This window comes from Baudoinia panamericana, assembly GCF_000338955.1.
Source record: "Baudoinia panamericana UAMH 10762 unplaced genomic scaffold BAUCOscaffold_4, whole genome shotgun sequence".
NCBI lineage: Eukaryota > Fungi > Ascomycota > Dothideomycetes > Mycosphaerellales > Teratosphaeriaceae > Baudoinia > Baudoinia panamericana.
The window spans coordinates 1,436,263-1,454,364 of record NW_006911260.1 but is presented as its reverse complement, the minus strand read 5'-3'; the positions used below and the strand labels follow the sequence as shown (position 1 = coordinate 1,454,364).

The window sequence follows — 18,102 nt, the reverse complement described above, 5'->3', positions numbered from 1 at the left end:
ACGATCTCATTGTGCATGGCGGGCATTGGGGAATGCACGTGAGATCCGCAGACAGCCGCGAACTTAAAAAGCTTGACGGAGTTAGCGGGGTATGAACGTTGTGAGAACAACGCACAAGCGAAAGCGGTATCTCTAACTGTACACCTCAGATACAAAGACTGGATGCGACGTCATGCTCTACTTTCCTGCTACTTCAAAGCGCGCTCTGTGCTGAATGTGCGCCTCCAACGCCGTGCAATGCGCGACTCCACGAACAGCCGAAACGTGCTTCGATGACCAAGCTTTCCGCCCCAGCGCCGCTTTATGCAAAGCCTTCCGACGAAGCGGATCGCACGTGAGAACGACCATTGAAACGCCTTGCGCACGTGAACTCCGAGTTGCTCCTATGCACCCTTCGCATCCTTACTCCGCCATATGCGTGTCGCCACCGTTAGTCTGGACAGCATTCGCAGCGTCGTCGACAGTTGCCGCGCCCGCAGCGAACACCTTCTCCTTCACCATAGCAGCCATCAGCCCCATCTTCTCCTCGCTTGCAATCTTCTCTGCGGCCTTGACGATCTTGCTCATCTGATCGTCGCGACCTTTGGTCCTTGGTCCCATAGGCGGGAGGTTTGCGTCTCTCTTAACGGTATCTTGCACCAGCTTCGTCTTCGCGGCGACGTCCGCGATTTGTGCAGTGACATACTCCTTATTAGTAAATAGTGGCGACGATGACAGCGTCTGCACCCAGTATTTGTTCCACAAAGCTTCAAGTAGTTTGCTGTCAAGCGTCGACTTGTAGAAAGCAACCTCGAGTGAGTAGTACTTGTTTGCATGCGCGCCGAAATCAGCGGCCTTGGCCATCGGTACGGCTGCCATACCCTGAGCAGATGACCCGGAGTCTTCAGGCTTGAATCCTTCCGGATAGGTTCTGAAGGCGCCAATCTCGACTTTGCCTGCGCTGATGGTTCGGTGCGGGTCAATGACCACGGCTAGAAACGGATCGGTCATTTGCTGGGTTGCTTGCGTGGACACATCGATGCCTGACAGCCAACAGCCGTACCCAGGATGACTGTGGTACCACCCGACTGCATTCTCTAGCTGTCCAGCTTGCCGCGATCGCTCTAGAAAGCTAACCATGTATTCGTCGGCCTCTGACTGCGCGTTCACTCTTGTCTCTGTGCCTTCCACAGGCAACCGCATAGCGTCTGTAATGATGAAAGTCTCGTGCTCCACGTAACCCAGCATTAAGCCCATCACCTCGAGATCACCTCCCGACCGTGCATGCATCACCATCTTAACCAGTGCAACGGCAGATATGCGTACGTACTTGAAGTGATTCGGATCGCTTCGCCATGGTCGCGCCTCATTGATCTTCTTTGCGTTTGCCGTGTCATATTTGTAAAGTGCGTCGCGGTTGACGTCCACCAGCTTCACGGCATTCTCGACCTCTGCAGTTATCGTCAATATCATGCGCCTTCAATAAGGGTGGGCGCTTAAGGCATACCCCATGCCTTCTGCGGATCCATAACAATATCTGGATGAGCGCAGCTTCTCTTGCTATGATGCAGTCATGTTTCGAGCTTTGTGGATCGGGTCATGTGGAGAGGGTACAGTTTTCACTAGACCTCCCAGTGGGAAGCGTTTGCTGCGCAGTAGCTGCTGCTTAAGCGGGGAGTATCGCAAAGCTTTGACCATACTGCGTTTGACCATCTATCGATAAGGCAGGCACGTTGTTGTTGGCCAAGAATCACCAATTAATCGATAACAGTCTGATGTGACACGCAAATGGGTCCAAATACTATGTAACCGCGATATGTACAGTAGATGACTGTTGACCAACATGAGGTTGCTGCGCTCTCGAGCCTTAGGCCAGAATATGCCTCCCTCCTACTACGCCGCTGAATGCAAGATGTTTAGCACAGAACTAGAGTACAGCGTCCCCGATTAGGTTATGGATCAAGTCAAAGATCGTAGGTTGCGTGAAGCAGTCATCCAGACAGCGCGCCATGCGGCATCGATAAATACACCGCATACAGTGACAGTGCAGTTTGAAGCTTCTCCCACCATTTCCTCAGCCAGGATGCTCAACTTAGCAAGAGCATCCTTGGTTCTGCTCGCCGATGTTGATCGGAATCGTCTCCGGAAAGTCCGGGTTGAAATCTTGCGATTCTTCTTGCGCTAGCGCATTGCGTGCAATGACTGCGCAGTTGTTAGCGCGGCGATTTACTTGGCTGGAATAGAGGGACACTGTCGCTCACCTTCAAATGCTTGCTCAACATTCACCGCCTCCTTCGCACTTGTCTCAAAGTACGGTATGCCGCCTTTTGCTTGGCAAAACGCCATTGCCCTTTTGGTGCTGATCACCCTCTTGTCCTCACCCACGTCCACCTTGTTACCAAGGACCACAAATGGGAAGCCCTCCGGGTCCATCGGACTTGCTTGTATTAGGAACTCGTCCCGCCATGAATCTAGCGTGTCGAAACTTTTCGCATTGTTGACATCGTACACCAGCACGCAGCAATCTGCTCCTCGGTAGAAGGCTACGCCTAGGCTCTGAAAGCGTTCCTGTCCGGCGGTGTCCCATAGCTGCATCGTCACTAACCGATCGTCTACCAAGACTTCTTTGGTGAGGAAGTCGGCGCCAATTGTGGCCTTGTAGCTGGCCGAGAACTTCTTGTTGACATATTGGTTCATGAGTGAAGTCTTGCCAACACCGCTGTCACCAAGTATGATCACCTTCAAGAGAATCTTCTTTCGTGAGGACATGGTTGCTAGGCGAGAAGCTTGTTTGCGAAGTTGCTGGTTGAAGGGCGCTGCGCGCAAGGATGCGCCGAGCAGCTAGGTGTTCTCTGATGACTGATTTGTGTTGGTCTGATGTCTGGTCAATACTTAGATCCTGTTGTCCGTCTACACTCAGTTGCTGCGTGAGTGGCTACATCATTGTCCTGATGGCAGGTGCTCTGAGGCTCATGATCTCGGCACGGGCTCGCGCGCTGCCGCGGGCTCGCGTGCAACATCTTGCAGGGGTCATTGATTGGCAGACAGACGGGCATTATCAACATTGGCAGAGACGACACTTCCTCCTATACAGTAGACATTTTTGTTGCTCACCGCATGCAGACTTTGCACAGCGGTTTGATTGCCAACAAGATCTATCTTGCGTTAGGAGTTGTATGCCTTGTGACATGGTGGGTTCAGAATTGCAATTTTCGTCTGCATGATGGACTCTCAGTGGTCAGATTTGAGGACATAATTCCCTACGACAGCTGCGATTGGTGATTACAATTTGCGCGCGATGAGCTTTAGCATGCTGCATTGTTTGGTGTACTCTGGACATTATGAAGACATATTGTAAGCCTGTAAGAAATCGCATTGCCGGTGGGCAATCACGCAATGTGCGACAGTGGCTACATCAAGGACGCACGAAAGACAAAAGTGAGGAATAGGCTTCGCAGCATCCGTGTTACATTTTTTGATACTAGACCAGCTTCCAAAGATTCATATCATCCAGGGAACGACCGTGTTGGTCGCCTTTATCAACCTCTACGTTGACATGGTCGAACAGTTCACAGTATTGCCACGTGCATTTGGCGACTCTAATAGCAGAACCGAGTTTGCCGAAGCTCTTCCGGACTTTGACCGCATCAGAAAGGCGTGCTTTACTAACCCCACGGCGGTAATATTGGAGTGCATGCATGGTGGACGGAGAAGCCGTGGTAGCGGTATGCGTAAAGAGTGCTTCTAGAACAGCTTCGTGCATACAGCGCTTGGCCGCGGAGGGCAGTCGCTTGGCCAAGGGCTCCGTTACGCGGCACCTCACGCGTTCTGTGGCGATAGTTGAACTCTCGAAGAAGCACCGAATAGCGCACTAGCGGTCCGTTTTCGATGTTGTTAGTGCTACTCGTGTCCGGGTTAGGCCGAGAGGACGGTAGCGATCAGTGGAGATTGGTGTCAATTGCGGAGATCGAGAGACCACTGACGTATTGCTTTTGGGGGCTGTTTGAATCTCTCGTAGAACTCAATCGGCCTGTATTACGATCACGCCTTTACAAGGCAATATTGCCAATGGTTCAGATGTCACAACGTGTCGTGAGGCATTTCCGTGGCTTGCATGGTAATGAAAGACCACGAGAGGGCAAAGCTCGTACAGAGCTGCTCGTGATGCTCGACCCCTCATTCGCCAACGCTGTGACCTTTTCTGCCGCGGATCACACTTCAGCTTGATCCAAAGCTTCATCGCCGCGGGTGCAAGTCCTAGCCAGTCGGCTGTTGGGACTGAGACCATGCGCACGCGATCGTGGCGGCGACAACGGCCAGACTCTAGGCGGTCCCAAGCCTCAGCAAGCCCTCGCGGCCTCTAGTAGGTTTGACCAATGCGTCAGTCAAGGCGTGCGACAAAAGCAAAAGGTAACCGCCTTGAGAACGACTTACTTTCACAATTACTCCCTTCCATTCCATTCTCTCTTCCTCACGCTTGATCATTATCATTGCACCTAGACGTCTAGCAACACAACTCACCATGCAGCTCAAGCACATCGTTCCAGCGGCCCTGGCTGTAGCCGCTGTCAGCGCACAAAATGCCACCAATGTCACCAGCAATGGAACGCTCAGCTCCCTTATTGCGAGCAATCAGAACCTGTCGGGTCTCAACACGCTTCTCACCGCATACCCGTCGATCGCACAGTCGCTCGCGAACGCCACCAATGTAAGACGAGCAGGGACGTAACGTTTCTGTTTCCTCGACTGATCGTTATTCTGCAGGTGACGCTTTTCGCACCCAGCAATCAAGCCATTCAGGCCTTGACGTCCGGCTTGGGCGCTTTGAGCACCGCTGACACCAACGCCCTTGTGTCGGCGCTCCTCAGCTACCATGTCGTCCCTGGGCGCATCTATGCCTCCAACATCTCCAGCACGCCCTCTTTCCCACACACCAACCTTACCAACCCGATGTTCAGCAACGTCACTGGCGGCCAGGTCGTTGAGGCCAGACTGCAAGGCACATCGGCACAGATCATCAGCGGCATGAAGATGACCTCCAATGTCACCCAGGCTGTAAGTTCAAACGGCTACTGTCGTACTGAAATCATACTGGCTAACCCGGAAATGCAGAACTTGAACTTCACTGGTGGTGTTGTTCACGTTATCAGCAGCGTCCTGAGCCTTCCCAGCAACTACGAGACCACTGCCCAGACGGCAAACTTGACCGCTCTTCTCGGTGCCACTAATGCGCTTAACCTGACCTCCATGTTGAACAACGCTCACGGCCTGGTAAGCGCGCTCATGTGGTCATGTTTTCTACTTCCGCTAACCACTTTCGCAGACCATTTTCGCCCCATCCAACAATGCCTTCCAGAGCATCGGTTCCGTTGTGGGCAACCTGACCACTGCCCAGGCTTCCATGATCCTTGGCTATCACGTTGTCAACGGGACTGCGGCCTACAGCAGCAACCTCAGGAACGGCTCCACCCTCCCGACACTCGCTGGTAGGAACCTCACGGTCACCATTTCCAACGGCACTGTAAGCGTTGCCGTATTGCGAAACGTTCGTTTACAGAAGGCTAATTCACTCAGGTCTTCGTCGGTGGCTCCCGCATCGTGAACCCTGACATCCTTCTCTCCGGAGGTGTGATGCACATTATCGACTCCGTGCTCAACCCTAACAGCACTGCTCGCGCCAACGCCACTGCGACAGGTGCGGCCACCCAGTTCTCCGGCGCCAGCTCCAACTCCGGCGTCCCCTACACCAGCGGCGTACCGTCCCCGACCACCACCATCGCTGCGCTCCTCACCTCTACCACCAACGTTGCCTCCGGCTACACGACCCCCTCCACAGGTGCCGTTGGTGTAACTTCGGCCAGCGCACGTGCCAGTTCCAGCTCGTCTGCTGCTGCCAACGCTCTGCAGACTGCCGGTGCCATGGGTGCGGCTGCGCTTTTCGGTGGTGCTGCATTCTTCGCAAACTTGTAAGTCTGCGTAGAAAAAAAACAAAAACGGGAGGAGGTGGAATGAGATGGCAAAAAGTTGATGCGGTTGTATATTGTTGTTGCATAAGCGAATGACTATCGTAGTAATGGTAGATACGAGCCATGAACTATGGAACTTCTTACAGCAGACGCAGCACTACTCCACGTGAATTGTGTCACATCGAGCCGTCTTTTCAAAAAGTCTGGCACGATTTATGCCTGCTGTTGGTGCCGTGTCGCGTTGCGACAGGTGAGGCGTTGGAGACGTAGCTGCTGCGTGGTCGGTTGGTTGACATACGAGCACTTCCCATCTCCTATGCAAAATCTCTACTCTCTTGACATCGCTTCTGTGTGCGCGCCGTGTTCAGCCGCCATGTAGCGTTGAGACGAACACAATCTCATCTCCAGGCTGCAATTGATAGGCTTCCTGCCCTTCAAGCTCCCAGTCAGCATCATTAATGAGGACTAGGATGCCCGGTCGCCTACAAGCTATCAGCACCATCTTCACTTCAAATCGATGTTCAGTAATGTAGTGGTTCTTACACTGTGTCACCAAGCACGAACATCTCTTGCCTCGGGTCATCGATCAGATTGTGGCGAAGCCATGTTATGAGAAAGCCGACGTTCGCCGGTTGCCCCTTGGTGTCGTTGCGAGGAATCTCGAGCTTATGTTTGCGCTGATTCGAGAAGAGAAGTTCCAAGCCACCGCTATACGAAAGCTGTCAGTTTCTCAACATGCCGCCCACACTGGGCGTTGTGAGGAAGGCAGACGGACGTGAACTCTACTGTTAGTGGAAGGCCAGACTCCACCGGCATGACACCTAGACCGCGATGACAGTTCAGATATCTTCGGTGTGTGTAGCCCTAATGATAATTGGTTCTAAACAGATACCTCGGAACCTAGGTACCTTTTGAATGTGAAGTCGCAGGCCGCCACAAGCGGCTAGCGTAGAGTTAAGCGAGCTCCGAAAGCCTTCGCTGCACATTTTCAATGCATCCAGACCTCGCGTCTCCGCACAGGACATGAAGTCAAGTTCGATCGCAATCGATTATGTGAAATGTCGCTACAAGGGCAACAGCCTGATGTCACGTTCGACTTCATAGCTGCTGGCGGCAACAGACACCCCTCAGCGGCGGATTGGGCACCTAGTTTGGTGGCTTTTGGAGCGGGCAACAACATCGCCCTGTGGAATCCAGAGGATGAGTTTCATGTTGGCATATCTGCTTTGCTTGCAGGCCATAACGATCAAGTCAATGCCGTGAAATTTCTCGATTGGGAGGGCGAGAGACTGATAATTAGTGGCGGCTCTGACAAGACTGTGCGGTTGTGGAAACCGACACGCGCAACATTTCCTCCCTATGAGGAAGTGTGTTGTCTTGCCGAGCATAGCGGTTCAGTCAACAGTATTGCAGTCCTTTCTGATGATGGATTCTTCGTCACTGGAGCGGCGGATGGCACGCTCAAGGTATGGAAGTTGCAAGATTTGAGTATGCAAGTCGTGCAAGCAATCTCATTGAAGCCACACTATTTGCCTCTCTCGAGCGCGCTTACACGGCTCGCGGATGGCTCTATTGTGCTCGCAGTTGGCGGGACTTCCACGGTGATTCAACTGTTTGTCCGGTTAGTGGACGCTCTTGAATTTGTGATCCAAGCGACGCTTACTGGCCACGAAGGCTGGATCCGCTCACTGGACTTCGTGCACGACGGCGAGGATATACTACTTGCATCGGCAAGCCAGGATAAATATATCAGGCTCTGGCGCTTTCGACGGTTGCTGACTGCGGAACCAGATGCGAAGATCGGCATCGCAGGTGGTACCGCGATATCAGCTGAAAAGCCGCTGTCCAACAAAGCACATCTTGTTGGCAACGCAGACTGTCAATATACGGTCACCTTCGAAGCATTGTTGATCGGGCATGAGGACTGGGTTTATACGGCCAAATGGCGGCCTCCCACCGAAAAAGATGTGTTGCCAACCTTGCTATCTGCATCGGCAGATAATTCGCTTGCGGTATGGATCGCCGACGAAGCGTCCGGTGTCTGGGTCTGCAACGCCAGGCTTGGGGAGATCAGCGCGCAAAAGGGGTCCACTACAGCGACTGGCAGCACCGGCGGCTTTTGGATAGGCATGTGGCAGCCCAACGGACAGTCTGTCGTTAGCCTTGGCCGGACAGGAAGCTGGCGCAGATGGATTCACAGCCTTGAGAAGGATATGTGGGAACAGGCTGTCGGCGTCAGCGGACATACCAAGGAGGTGCAGAGTCTTGTTTGGGCACCAGATGGCTCTTATCTACTCACTACAGGCTCTGACCAGAGCACTAGAATGTTCGCTGAATGGAGACGAGACAGCAAAAGGTCGTGGCACGAGTTCGCACGGCCGCAGATCCACGGATATGACCTCAATTGCATTGACTCGATAGGGCAGAATCAGTTTGTCTCCGGCGCCGAGGAGAAGCTTCTCCGCGTCTTCAACAAGCCCAAAGCTATTGATGCCCTTGTCGCAAGGCTCAGTGGCACGAAGCCTACTGTAAATGGTGAGCTTGCGGACGCTGCCAATGTCCCGGTTCTCGGCCTTTCGAACAAAGCCGTGGCGGCTATGGATGACGACGAACACGTTGACGGCATCATGGTTCGCGCCGTCGGTGAGCACGAGGCCGCAGACCCATCCTCCATCGTTCGCAAGTCAACCTTAGCTCTAGAGCATCCGCCGTTAGAAGACCACCTTGCTCGGCACACCTTGTGGCCCGAACATGAGAAGCTCTATGGGCACGGGTATGAGATTGCCGCGGTGGCTGCTAGCCATGATGGCTCACTTGTTGCGACAGCTTGTAAAGCCAGCTCTATCGACCATGCGGTCATTCGACTTTACGAGACGAAAGCGTGGCGTGAGCTGAAGCCTCCACTCACGGCGCACAGTCTGACTGTGACAAGCTTGGCCTTCTCGGGCGATGACAAGTATTTGCTGAGTGTAGGACGCGACAGACAGTGGGTCGTCTTCAGCAGGAAATCCGCGGCCCAATGCAATTACCAGTTGCTGACATCCAATCCAAAGGGCCATGCTAGGATGATACTTGACTGTGACTGGGCTCCACTCGACACGGACTACTTCTTTGCTACAGCCGGAAGGGATAAAGCCGTTAAGATATGGAAGCTTCGAAGTAATACGGCGGATTGCGTGAAGAGCATGGCTGCGACGGCTGCGGTTACAGCAGTCGCGTTCTCGAAACGTCGATCGGAGGAACTGACGCTGGCATACGGCACGGATGATGGAGACATTACCATCGCCTTCCTACACGTCTCTGATCCGGAATTGGCTCAACCCAATCACCTTGCCAAGCTGATCTGTCCTTCGAAGAGTGTGTCTCGCCTGATCTGGCGTCCAGATGCTGCGGCTCTTGGAAGGAAGAAGCAGCTTGCAGCAGCAAGCGATGATGGGTCGGTGCGCATATTGAACGTCGCCTCCTAATGTTCCACCGAGGCTGTCGCTAGGCAAACGAGAAACCCGGTATTCATACAGCTCAACTCTTCGTTCGTGTATGACAGTGGTCGCCGCCGGGAGCCGGCATCTCGACCGAAGCGGACGCTCAGAGCACCAATGCGCGCAAAAGCTTCAGGGCCGCCTCGCTTTATTGATGTGTGCTTTTGGTCAGGCGTGACAGCTGCTCAACAGCGATTATATGTTGACAGTTGCAAGATCGTGAGTGTCTGTGGTGGAATGTCGGTTATGCGGCTGCTCCTTCCGAGCGAGGGAAGCGCGAATCGGGTCCTAACGTGACGTAGTGAAGGTGTCATTCAAGCAACGCGGGCTATCAGGGCTTGGCAAACCGCGAACTTCGCAGGAGGCATCTCCGCTTTGCCGCTGAATACCGAGCCAACGGTTTGCAATCGAGCCTGAGATCGAGGTTCCTCAATAATGGATCGATGCTCACGACGAACATCATGCATAGGTTACACCATGTCGTAGGGGGTCTATGAGGTGTGGCGAGGCTGCAAGCCGACGTACGAACCCTTAACAGCCAGCAGACTAAGCGAAGCTACAGCCCGTAGCAATGTCTGACGACGACGGAGCGCCGGCAGTCAAGCCAAAGAAAGTGCAACGAATATCTCAAGCATGCGATCTTTGTCATCGTCGAAGCATCCGTTGTCGGCCAAGCAATGAGAGCCCCAAGAGTCACTGCCAGAACTGCTTTGACTTTGGTGTTGACTGCACGTACAATCGGCCCTCGAAGCGGCGACGGAAGTCGACAGGCGCAAACGTTTCACCAATAGTCGGTACAGAAAATCATCGAGCCAGTACCAATACGACACCAACCTCGGATGGCGACCCTGGAAACAAAAGCGTCTCACGGCCAGCCACGGAAATGATCATTACTCCTGGCAATGTCCCGGACTACACTGGTGCCTATGGACTCGTTCGAGCTGGGAAGCCAGCAGACGCGACTGGAGTAGCGTGGAGGGCATTCGCGCTTGCTAGCGGCCCGACCATCGAGAGATACCTCGAGATCTTCATGGAGGTTCTGTATCCATTTGCGCCCTTCTTCCATGGGCCTACATTATGGGAGCGAGTTAAGCGACGCGAGTATCTAACAGACCCTGGATTCCTCGCCTCGGTGATGGCTGCTTGCGCCTTTGCAGCGTCCAGAGCCAGAGACGGTGCCGCCGAAGGCCGCTTTACCCATACCGACACCCCGGAGAAGTTGTCTGAGATCTTCTTTGCGGCTGCGGAGAACATCATTGACAGAGACCTGAAACAAGCCAAGAGTCTGGACTGTCTCCGTGCCTACGGACTACTGACAATGACGGCTATGCAATATGGCTCGGTCGGTGCAATGCATCAGCATGTCGGCACGTACACGACGCTCTGCGCCATGATGCATTTCCACGACGAGGATCGCTGGCCAGGTGGCATTTCGCCGGTTGAGAGGGAAGAACGGCGGCGACTTTTCTGGTCCATGTATTGTCTTGATGTCTTCATTTCTGTTGTCTTTGACTCCATCATGAAGTCACAAGAGACGCTATCTAACGTCAGATATCCGTACGAAATCGACGACGAAGATTTGACCACAGAAGGTACCGCTGCATACCCACTGAATGAGAACAACTGGTTACACGGCTTCAATTTTGTGACAGATTTGTACCGCATCCTGGAGCTGACCATAAAGCGCATGAGAGGGATCCGGGACGTTCGAGATGATCGCATGTCTATAACGCGGCTGCTGATTGTAGATGGCATACCAGAAGAGCAGATTATGGATAACGTGATTCGGTGCGTGATTGAAGGCCACAGAGCCTTCTCCCTATCTCAGACGTCGCTAATGGTTACACCTTTCCCTCCTAGGATCTATCACGAGCTCCCGCAGATTTTCAAGGCCTATGACTTACCTCTCTCAGGAGACAGGAGGCAGAACCTCATAGGTTCTCAGGCTGCAAATATTCAGGTGACTCTTCAGCTTGTGCGCATGACGGTGTTCTCGACAAACTCCCAGCAAAATGTCAATCAGAAGTGCTGCATTGCCGAGCAATTCCTGGCAACATACCATGAAATTGCCCAGCACCATCTCCGCGCCATTAGCATACCGCTTATTCACCACCTCGGAAGTATTGGAAGAATACTGTCATCGGTCATGGGAAGTGTACTTTGTGAGGAAACTTATAGCCGTGTTCGGAGCTTGCTGGTATCGATGGCCGACCTTTTGCAGAACGTCGAGAGCGCCCTCCAGCCTACCGCTGGAGCGAGCGGCGAGCTTCGTAAGCAGATCGAGAAGATTGACGGGTACATGGAGGTCCAACGGCGCCTCGTGACCTCTGTGCCACAACAGCAACGGCAACAAAACCAACAACGACAGGATCAGCAGCAGAGTCAGCAGCAGCAGCAGCAAACGCACCAGCAATCCATGCTACCGAACGCTGTCTCCAACGGCGGCATGCATATGCCGCCACAACAGCAGCTCGACCAAGGCAACATCTACGGCATGATGAACGCTGATATACCGCTCGACGAATTTCAGCTCCCTCAAGATCTTGTGCAAAGCGATGCTTGGCCGTGGCCTTTCGTATTCAACACTCAGTGGCAGAATCAGATGCAGATGCCGATGGGGTATCAGTAAATTCCCACCGCTATCAGCCCTCTGTGACGATAAAGACTGTCCAGTTTTGGGATTGCTCACATCAGCCCCTCAGAATTTCCAACACTTACTTGCCGAGCGAAGAAAGGCAAAAAGGTAGAGTTCATTTTTGCGTGGCACAGCGACGGCGTTGACAGCGCCTTGACATTACAGCGTACACCTAGCGGGCGTGTACGATCACACAGCAGCGTTGATACAGTATTGCGGCACCACATACATATTCATCCATGCATATTTTATCTCACACTTGCCCCCAACCCAAAATTTAGACTCTGCTACGTCCATCTCAGGCAAATTCATCTGATATAGCCGTTTTCGGGGGATAGTTTTTCCGGTCTCCTACGCCGCAGTACTACGTACACGTACAAGAAGCAACCAGCGCCAGTGCAATAGTTAGTCGTTTGGTTGGAACTTAGCAAGTCTGATGTCTTCCATCTTGTCGAATTCTCCTGCGAATCTCATCGTGTTGGCAGGTGGCGAATCATGCCACCCCTAGAAATACAAGTGGTGCGCCATCATTACTCTGAACGGCCAGAACATCATATTCTAGCCGACACAAAGCCTGGTACGGCATGGACATCCTATCTTCCTTGGAAAACATCAGCGTCTGGCGAGAGTCGTACCCGGAAAGATGGCAGAAGGCCATTTGCAGGGCGAATTACCAGCAGTAGTACGATCAGCGAAGGTGGGAAATCCGTGAACCATGACGAGCCGCTAACATCGCGCTCCACTGCCGAGAACATTACAGGCTTCCGGAACCCATGGCAAAGCTGGCACCAGCCGACGCATGGAGAAGTCTGGAGATCACTCCAGTGGGGACTCGACAAAGACCCTTGCATCGATCTTGGTGCAAAGCGTGCTCTAGATGCACCGTCCAATGATATCGAAAATATCCTCAACTCGAGGGAGAAACAAGCCGCGGCTTTACTCCGTATTGTAAAGCCTGACTTCACATTCGACAGTCAGAAGCATCGGGCAAGGGTAACGTGGCTAGGCCATGCTGGTGTTCTGATACAGCTACCGCCGCTAAAGCAGGGCGCCAAGCCAGTGCGACTATTGTTCGATCCGATATTTTCCATGCGCTGCTCTCCGTCCCAGCTTGCCGGTCCTCTTCGCTCCTACCCTCCTCCTTGTGCTGTGGAAGACCTACCGGAGATCGATGTCTTCGTTATCAGCCACAACCACTATGATCACCTGGACTATGATACGGTCCTCAAGGTTTGGGAGCGCAACAAGCAGCATCTGCGTTTCGTCGTGCCTCTGGCGAACCGTCAGTGGATCATCAACTGTGGGATCAGCGAAGATCGCGTAACGGAGCTTGACTGGTGGGACGCCGCATCGCTCACGAGCTCCTCTCATGACCGGGGCGAGGTTTACGAATCTGCTATCAGATTGACGTGCACACCTGCGCAGCATAATTCTGGTAGAGGCTTCGATTCCAATGAAACATTATGGTCATCTTGGTATCTTGAACATCCTGGTACAAAGGCGGCCTCGCAACCTTATCGCATATTCTTTGCCGGCGACACTGGCTACCAGTTCCACGACTCTCCAGGTTGGCCTCCACCGCCTCCCTCTGCAGCGGAAAACCTGCAGAGCTACGACGTTGGAGACATTGACGTTGACTCAACAAATTCACAGTACCCAGCGTGTCCGGGATTCGAGGAGATTGCTGATCGACTCGGCTCGCCGCACTTGCTTCTTATGCCTGTCTCCGTAGGCGCGACACATGACTTTGTCAGGAGCCTTACCTTCATGCCGGACGCCACAAATCCGGTGCCACGGCATACTCCAGGAGTGACTGCGCATAATCATATGCCACCTTGGGATGCAGTGCGTGTATTACGTTTGATGACCAAGAAGCAGAGCGCAGCAGAAGCAAGCCCTGTAGCGATCGCAATGCATTGGGGTACGTGGGCCGAACCTGAAGAGGTCCTGAAGACTCTTGGGCAGTTGGAGTGGGCTTGTGTTGCGCACAAAGTTCAATTCGCAAGGGAGCTTGGGGCGTCGAGAAGCGCGGGTAAGACGGCGTGCTTTCTGGCGATCAATCATGGGCAGAGTGTCGACGTTTGATGTATCGATCGCAGAGATAAGATGCTGGCTGCGGTCTTCCTAGCAATGAGCTGAGCACGGCATTACGGAAACGACCAGTACGCTGCCACGTCCACGATGCTGGAATTCACACCAAACATAATCTAAAGCCATTGAATGAACCTACTGCTACTCAATTACTTGTAAAGTAGTTGCAGGCGACAATCGGCCCGAGCTTGGCTTCTTGCTCGAAGGCGTCCAAATCGTACCTAGAATGGACTCCAATCAGTGCAAGTTCTCTCTGTAGCAGGCCGCAGCATACCTCATGCGCTGCGTGTTCGGGAGTGGCTGTCCGTCTGGGGGAGCATAACGACTGCCATCGAAGCCTTCGGGCTCTCTATACAGGAGGAAGGCATAGCGATGAGGCCCACTGAACGGTGGTGGAGCCGGGCCAATGTAATTGGCGACGAAAGGTGTACTCCCAGCGGTGAGTGTACCAGCAGAGTTAGACTGGAAACCAGGCTGCACCCAATGTAAGATGGGCCCGAGGAGTCGGAAGGAAGGAAATGGCGCATCCATATCAAGGCCTACAACAACATATTTGCCACTTCCGCCAGGGTATGAGACCTCAGGTAGTGATTGCGCATCTGCAAGGCCGTCAGTGGAAAGGCGTCATCGACTTTCAGCTGGTTCACTTACCGGCCTTGGATATGTACTGTCCGGGTTCGATGGCTTTGCCATTAATTGTCAAGCCTAGCTTTGCGCCTCCCCGCGAAAGCTTCGCCAGAGCTTCAGTGACGCTCTTGTTGGTCGGCATCTTGTTGGTGTTGTGGTAGCGGCAGCGAAGGCAGCGTATGTGGGAGTTAAAGTGGTGGGAAATGGTCAATAGGTGCTGGCAGCGTCCTACATATATGCCTTGTCTTACCGTTGTTGCTGTGGTCCAGCAGGCAGCGCTGGATCCTTCAGGTAGGCGATCATTTCCCTTCCCAATGACCCGACGAATTGCCTCCTTGGAATGGCTCCTTGCCCACCATCAACTGGCAGGGCTGATGATCGTGAAGGTTGTACGACGGTGTTCCAACTCTTGTCGCGGAGAGAATGTTACGCCGCTCGGTGCCGAGCCGAGCGGAAGGATTCAGACCACTTCAGCTTCACTCAGGCTCATCGGTCTTCAAGTGTTGTCCAAGGGCAGACTATCTTTGGAGGTAATGAGAAAGAGCGTATCACGGCGAAAGCAACGAACACTCTTATTCGAAACAGATGGGTATCGTGCAGATTGACGCGCTCCGCAATACAACCACCCTCACATTGTTATCTCTCCATCGTGATTATACATTAACGGCTACCTTGCAAACTCTAGAAGTTCACGAAGTGCTCCAGCTCGGTAATCTCTTCGGCGCGATAGTCCAAGCATCTGGCACTCAGTGACAGATCGATGCTGCTGACTTTCTGTTCGTCGTAGCTGTCGCGTCCTCGCACGAATGGAGTGAGCTCTACAACGATGGAAGACAGTCAGTACAAGGCACCTTCTCCGCCCCAAGGTGTACGACTTACGAAGGCTGCGCGAACACAGCTGCAGTTGCTTCATGGCGTCCACAATATCGGGGTCGCCACCAACATTCGCGATAATGTGGGGCTGAGTCCAGTCGAGTTGTAGCGGCAAGCTGCCTTGACCCGCAATGCCGAAATGCGCCACCAGCACATTGGCGAACACTGTGGCTCTCTCCACCAGAAGCAAAGGCGCCAAAGGGTGCCGCCACTTATTTGCCTGTCGATCAATGTTAATGACTATCTCTTCATACGCTGCTAGCGAAGTCATACCGCAGGCTCATGCTTCAACCAGTATAGCAGTCTCCACGTGTCCCGCTCAAGTGCGTGCAGTAGAATGGTAATCGCCAGAAAGATCGGTATCCAGTCACTGCGCTGGCGCTTCTTCATGGATTGCTCAAGACCTTCTAAGAGTGCACGCTCGCATTGTGTGATGTAAAGCTCCAACAGCGAGTCGAGCTGGTTTTGAAGTATTCGTGGAGCGGTTACAGATCCCAAAAGCGGAGAGCGCGGATTCTTCATGACGGTCATGCCGAGCATCTCAGGGCCACTCATCTCCCACCCTTGGATGAGAAGGCGGCTTGCGGACCAGATTCTGAGGGCACCATCTACGAGAGCATTCTGGAGACACTTAGTTGAGACTCGACCCGGCAGATGACTCAGCCACGTACCTTGTGATACTTCATAGCCAGCTTGAAGATATAGTGCAGCTGAGATGGGATGTCGTCCATCGTTTTGCAGAAGAGGGTGATATGTTCGCGCACGTAAGGCTGGACGTCGACGGCCTTGATGTCTTTCAGTGCATATGCTGTTGTTTCCATTACCCTCCACCCATTTCTGTCCTTCCAGTGAACCTGCAGTTGCTCCTTCGACGTCGATTTGAAGTGGCAGCACTCGATATCGAGTGTCGGCCCTGCACGAAAGTGCTGCACTCGTGCTTTCTTAATGGTCAACGACCTGTGCGGAACGTGCAGCAACAACCTCGCGCGGTAATCTGGCTCCTTAAACCGACTGAAGACAGCCAAGTCGGTAAGCCTTGCTTTGATGCACAAGTGCTCCGGGATCTCCGGTTTAGCCTTGACGCAAGCATAGCAGCGACGTCCTCCGCTACACTGCTTTCGTGACATCCAGCACTTGATGCAAGGTGCGCCGCTGAGGATGGCAAACTGTGCAGAAGGCACCGCAACCGCTCGAAATGCCAAGCTTGACGAGATCTGCAAGCTCTGAGCAGTCTCCGTAGCGTCCGACTCCCGGCGTCGTTTCTTCGGACGCGATGCGGTGTTAGCCGCGGCGCTTGGGCTCGCAATAGGCTTCGTTGCACTGACATTCACACGAATGAGCTCCGAATGATCGGACAGCTTCGCGTTGACAGGACGGTATTCGGGGTTCTCTGATACGAGTGCCAGACCGGCTCCAGAATGGAACGCCTGGGCATCACCAAAAGCCGACATTGTCGGGTACCAACTGAGCGGCAAGGGTGGCATGGGCGGCAGATATTGTGTGATATCCCCAGATACGCCTGAGTGGATGTGATCGAACAACGATGGGGGCTGCTCAAATGAGAGCTCGGCATGCTGAAAAGTCGCTGCCTCTTCGTTATAGGCCGGTGGAACGAGCAGGAGGTCTGCAGGGTTGGTCGTGCAGCTAGCCTGCAGTAACGCATCAAATCCAGTGTCAGTCGTGTCAGCAAAGCATGCATCGGCGCCGGCTGACGCTGACAGAGTGTACGTTGAGAGCGGATCCAACCAAGGCTCTTCAAGCTGAAAGTTACCATCTGGAAAATCCTCTGAAGGTTCGTCAGCACTTAACGTGCCGGAACTGAAGTCTTCTGGCAATTGAAGCTCTGGCAGGTCGCCTGGTCCGCTAGGCAAGAACCAGTCAGACGTCCCACTGCTGGTATGGCTTGTGGGACCGTCACTGTGACCTCCGCTGGCAGAGGCCATGCTAAGGCAAGCCGTGTCCACAGCATAGAAAGATTCATGATGGAGCCACCAGTCGTCCAATCCGATATCGTACATGACGTGCGATGGCATGGCAAATAGAGGATGCCCGATACTGTTGCCGCTAAGACCTTGGCCCGTCTGAACCCTCCGTCAATTGATCGTCCTTGGTGGAAGGGACCTTGGTGTTGATCCGCTTAGGAGGTCCGTATGAGGTCAAGATCCTAGAGCTGCTACCGTCTGCAGCAACAATTATTCCTCATCGCGAGTAGTACCTCTGGTAAATACGCTGCGCCGGCGCTTTGAGTGCGCTTGGCTTGTCAGCCAACGGAGGCGTCAAGAAACTCGTCGAAGAGACGAGGAGAAAATGTGCACATGGTGAGGAGAAGAAGTAGGAAGCTCTTTACCATAGCTCCGTGGCCAGGTGAGGTTGTGTGAGGCTGAGTGTGGAAAGCTGCATCTTAGCACTGATATGGAAGATGGAGCTGACTGTTCAGACGTCCAACCACGAA

General features: G+C 53.4%; 11 protein-coding genes across 11 annotated transcripts; 5 read left to right on the top strand and 6 right to left on the bottom strand.

Annotated features, from left to right (window-relative positions):
* Positions 1-83: 83 nt before the first annotated feature.
* Positions 84-1,622, bottom strand: BAUCODRAFT_32485 (uncharacterized protein). Its single transcript, XM_007676304.1, has 2 exons — positions 1,487-1,622; positions 84-1,430 (listed from the first exon to the last, which is right to left on the bottom strand). The coding sequence occupies exons 1-2, from the start codon at positions 1,506-1,508 to the stop codon at positions 403-405; spliced, it is 1,050 nt and encodes a 349-aa protein (XP_007674494.1). The 5' UTR covers positions 1,509-1,622; the 3' UTR covers positions 84-402.
* Positions 1,623-2,071: 449 nt separating this feature from the next.
* On the bottom strand, positions 2,072-2,748 carry BAUCODRAFT_23209 (uncharacterized protein; the record flags this gene model as incomplete). The annotated part of the gene is made up of 2 exons (XM_007676131.1): positions 2,072-2,181; positions 2,241-2,748. 2 exons carry the CDS (start codon positions 2,746-2,748, stop codon positions 2,072-2,074), a joined length of 618 nt encoding a protein of 205 aa, XP_007674321.1.
* Positions 2,749-3,336: 588 nt separating this feature from the next.
* BAUCODRAFT_32483 (uncharacterized protein) lies at positions 3,337-3,537 on the top strand (the record flags this gene model as incomplete). Its single annotated transcript, XM_007676303.1, has 1 exon — positions 3,337-3,537. The coding sequence occupies exon 1, from the start codon at positions 3,376-3,378 to the stop codon at positions 3,532-3,534; it is 159 nt and encodes a 52-aa protein (XP_007674493.1). The 5' UTR covers positions 3,337-3,375.
* An 813-nt stretch (positions 3,538-4,350) lies between these two features.
* BAUCODRAFT_32482 (uncharacterized protein) lies at positions 4,351-5,967 on the top strand. The gene is made up of 5 exons (XM_007676302.1): positions 4,351-4,687; positions 4,744-5,034; positions 5,092-5,250; positions 5,303-5,500; positions 5,554-5,967. The coding sequence occupies exons 1-5, from the start codon at positions 4,502-4,504 to the stop codon at positions 5,947-5,949; spliced, it is 1,230 nt and encodes a 409-aa protein (XP_007674492.1). The 5' UTR covers positions 4,351-4,501; the 3' UTR covers positions 5,950-5,967.
* Positions 5,960-6,824, bottom strand: BAUCODRAFT_32481 (uncharacterized protein). Its single transcript, XM_007676301.1, has 3 exons — positions 6,721-6,824; positions 6,489-6,653; positions 5,960-6,427 (listed from the first exon to the last, which is right to left on the bottom strand). The coding sequence occupies exons 1-3, from the start codon at positions 6,759-6,761 to the stop codon at positions 6,310-6,312; spliced, it is 324 nt and encodes a 107-aa protein (XP_007674491.1). The 5' UTR covers positions 6,762-6,824; the 3' UTR covers positions 5,960-6,309.
* Positions 6,825-6,900: 76 nt separating this feature from the next.
* Positions 6,901-9,704, top strand: BAUCODRAFT_426117 (uncharacterized protein). The gene has a single exon (XM_007676867.1). The coding sequence runs from the start codon at positions 7,004-7,006 to the stop codon at positions 9,410-9,412; it is 2,409 nt and encodes an 802-aa protein (XP_007675057.1). The 5' UTR covers positions 6,901-7,003; the 3' UTR covers positions 9,413-9,704.
* A 291-nt stretch (positions 9,705-9,995) lies between these two features.
* BAUCODRAFT_57745 (uncharacterized protein) lies at positions 9,996-11,738 on the top strand (the record flags this gene model as incomplete). Its single annotated transcript, XM_007676370.1, has 2 exons — positions 9,996-11,212; positions 11,285-11,738. Coding segments are annotated over 2 exons (1,671 nt in total), but the record flags the coding sequence as incomplete, so codon positions are not given.
* Positions 11,739-12,081: 343 nt separating this feature from the next.
* On the bottom strand, positions 12,082-12,363 carry BAUCODRAFT_426119 (uncharacterized protein). The gene has a single exon (XM_007676866.1). It carries the CDS (start codon positions 12,284-12,286, stop codon positions 12,110-12,112), a length of 177 nt encoding a protein of 58 aa, XP_007675056.1. The 5' UTR covers positions 12,287-12,363; the 3' UTR covers positions 12,082-12,109.
* A 191-nt stretch (positions 12,364-12,554) lies between these two features.
* On the top strand, positions 12,555-14,144 carry BAUCODRAFT_67574 (uncharacterized protein; the record flags this gene model as incomplete). Its single annotated transcript, XM_007676498.1, has 2 exons — positions 12,555-13,676; positions 13,713-14,144. The coding sequence occupies 2 exons, from the start codon at positions 12,555-12,557 to the stop codon at positions 14,142-14,144; spliced, it is 1,554 nt and encodes a 517-aa protein (XP_007674688.1).
* A 151-nt stretch (positions 14,145-14,295) lies between these two features.
* Positions 14,296-14,681, bottom strand: BAUCODRAFT_121305 (uncharacterized protein; the record flags this gene model as incomplete). Its single annotated transcript, XM_007676865.1, has 2 exons — positions 14,296-14,371; positions 14,425-14,681. The coding sequence occupies 2 exons, from the start codon at positions 14,679-14,681 to the stop codon at positions 14,296-14,298; spliced, it is 333 nt and encodes a 110-aa protein (XP_007675055.1).
* A 500-nt stretch (positions 14,682-15,181) lies between these two features.
* On the bottom strand, positions 15,182-17,883 carry BAUCODRAFT_426020 (uncharacterized protein). Its single transcript, XM_007676864.1, has 3 exons — positions 16,322-17,883; positions 15,924-16,271; positions 15,182-15,870 (listed from the first exon to the last, which is right to left on the bottom strand). The coding sequence occupies exons 1-3, from the start codon at positions 17,681-17,683 to the stop codon at positions 15,445-15,447; spliced, it is 2,136 nt and encodes a 711-aa protein (XP_007675054.1). The 5' UTR covers positions 17,684-17,883; the 3' UTR covers positions 15,182-15,444.
* Between the last annotated feature and the right edge of the window lie 219 nt (positions 17,884-18,102).

Bases quoted from the DNA above. Each gene is read 5' to 3' on its own strand.
- BAUCODRAFT_426119 (XM_007676866.1), bottom strand. From the start codon at position 12,286: ATGTGGTGCCGCAATACTGTATCAACGCTGCTGTGTGATCGTACACGC.
- BAUCODRAFT_426117 (XM_007676867.1), top strand. From the start codon at position 7,004: ATGTCGCTACAAGGGCAACAGCCTGATGTCACGTTCGACTTCATAGCT.
- BAUCODRAFT_32481 (XM_007676301.1), bottom strand. From the start codon at position 6,761: ATGCCGGTGGAGTCTGGCCTTCCACTAACAGTAGAGTTCAC. The intron at 6,654-6,720 runs GTCCGTCTGCCT...GCTTTCGTATAG, and splicing joins CCACTAACAGTAGAGTTCAC to CGGTGGCTTGGAACTTCTCT. The intron at 6,428-6,488 runs GTAAGAACCACT...GATAGCTTGTAG, and splicing joins TTCGTGCTTGGTGACACAGT to GCGACCGGGCATCCTAGTCC.
- BAUCODRAFT_426020 (XM_007676864.1), bottom strand. From the start codon at position 17,683: ATGCCATCGCACGTCATGTACGATATCGGATTGGACGACTGGTGGCTC. The intron at 16,272-16,321 runs GTACGTGGCTGA...AAGTGTCTCCAG, and splicing joins TGGCTATGAAGTATCACAAG to AATGCTCTCGTAGATGGTGC. The intron at 15,871-15,923 runs GTATGACTTCGC...ATTGATCGACAG, and splicing joins GGTTGAAGCATGAGCCTGCG to GCAAATAAGTGGCGGCACCC.
- BAUCODRAFT_32482 (XM_007676302.1), top strand. From the start codon at position 4,502: ATGCAGCTCAAGCACATCGTTCCAGCGGCCCTGGCTGTAGCCGCTGTC. The intron at 5,035-5,091 runs GTAAGTTCAAAC...CCGGAAATGCAG, and splicing joins CCTCCAATGTCACCCAGGCT to AACTTGAACTTCACTGGTGG. The intron at 5,501-5,553 runs GTAAGCGTTGCC...TAATTCACTCAG, and splicing joins TCACCATTTCCAACGGCACT to GTCTTCGTCGGTGGCTCCCG.
- BAUCODRAFT_32485 (XM_007676304.1), bottom strand. From the start codon at position 1,508: ATGGATCCGCAGAAGGCATGGG. The intron at 1,431-1,486 runs GTATGCCTTAAG...CGATAACTGCAG, and splicing joins GGATCCGCAGAAGGCATGGG to AGGTCGAGAATGCCGTGAAG.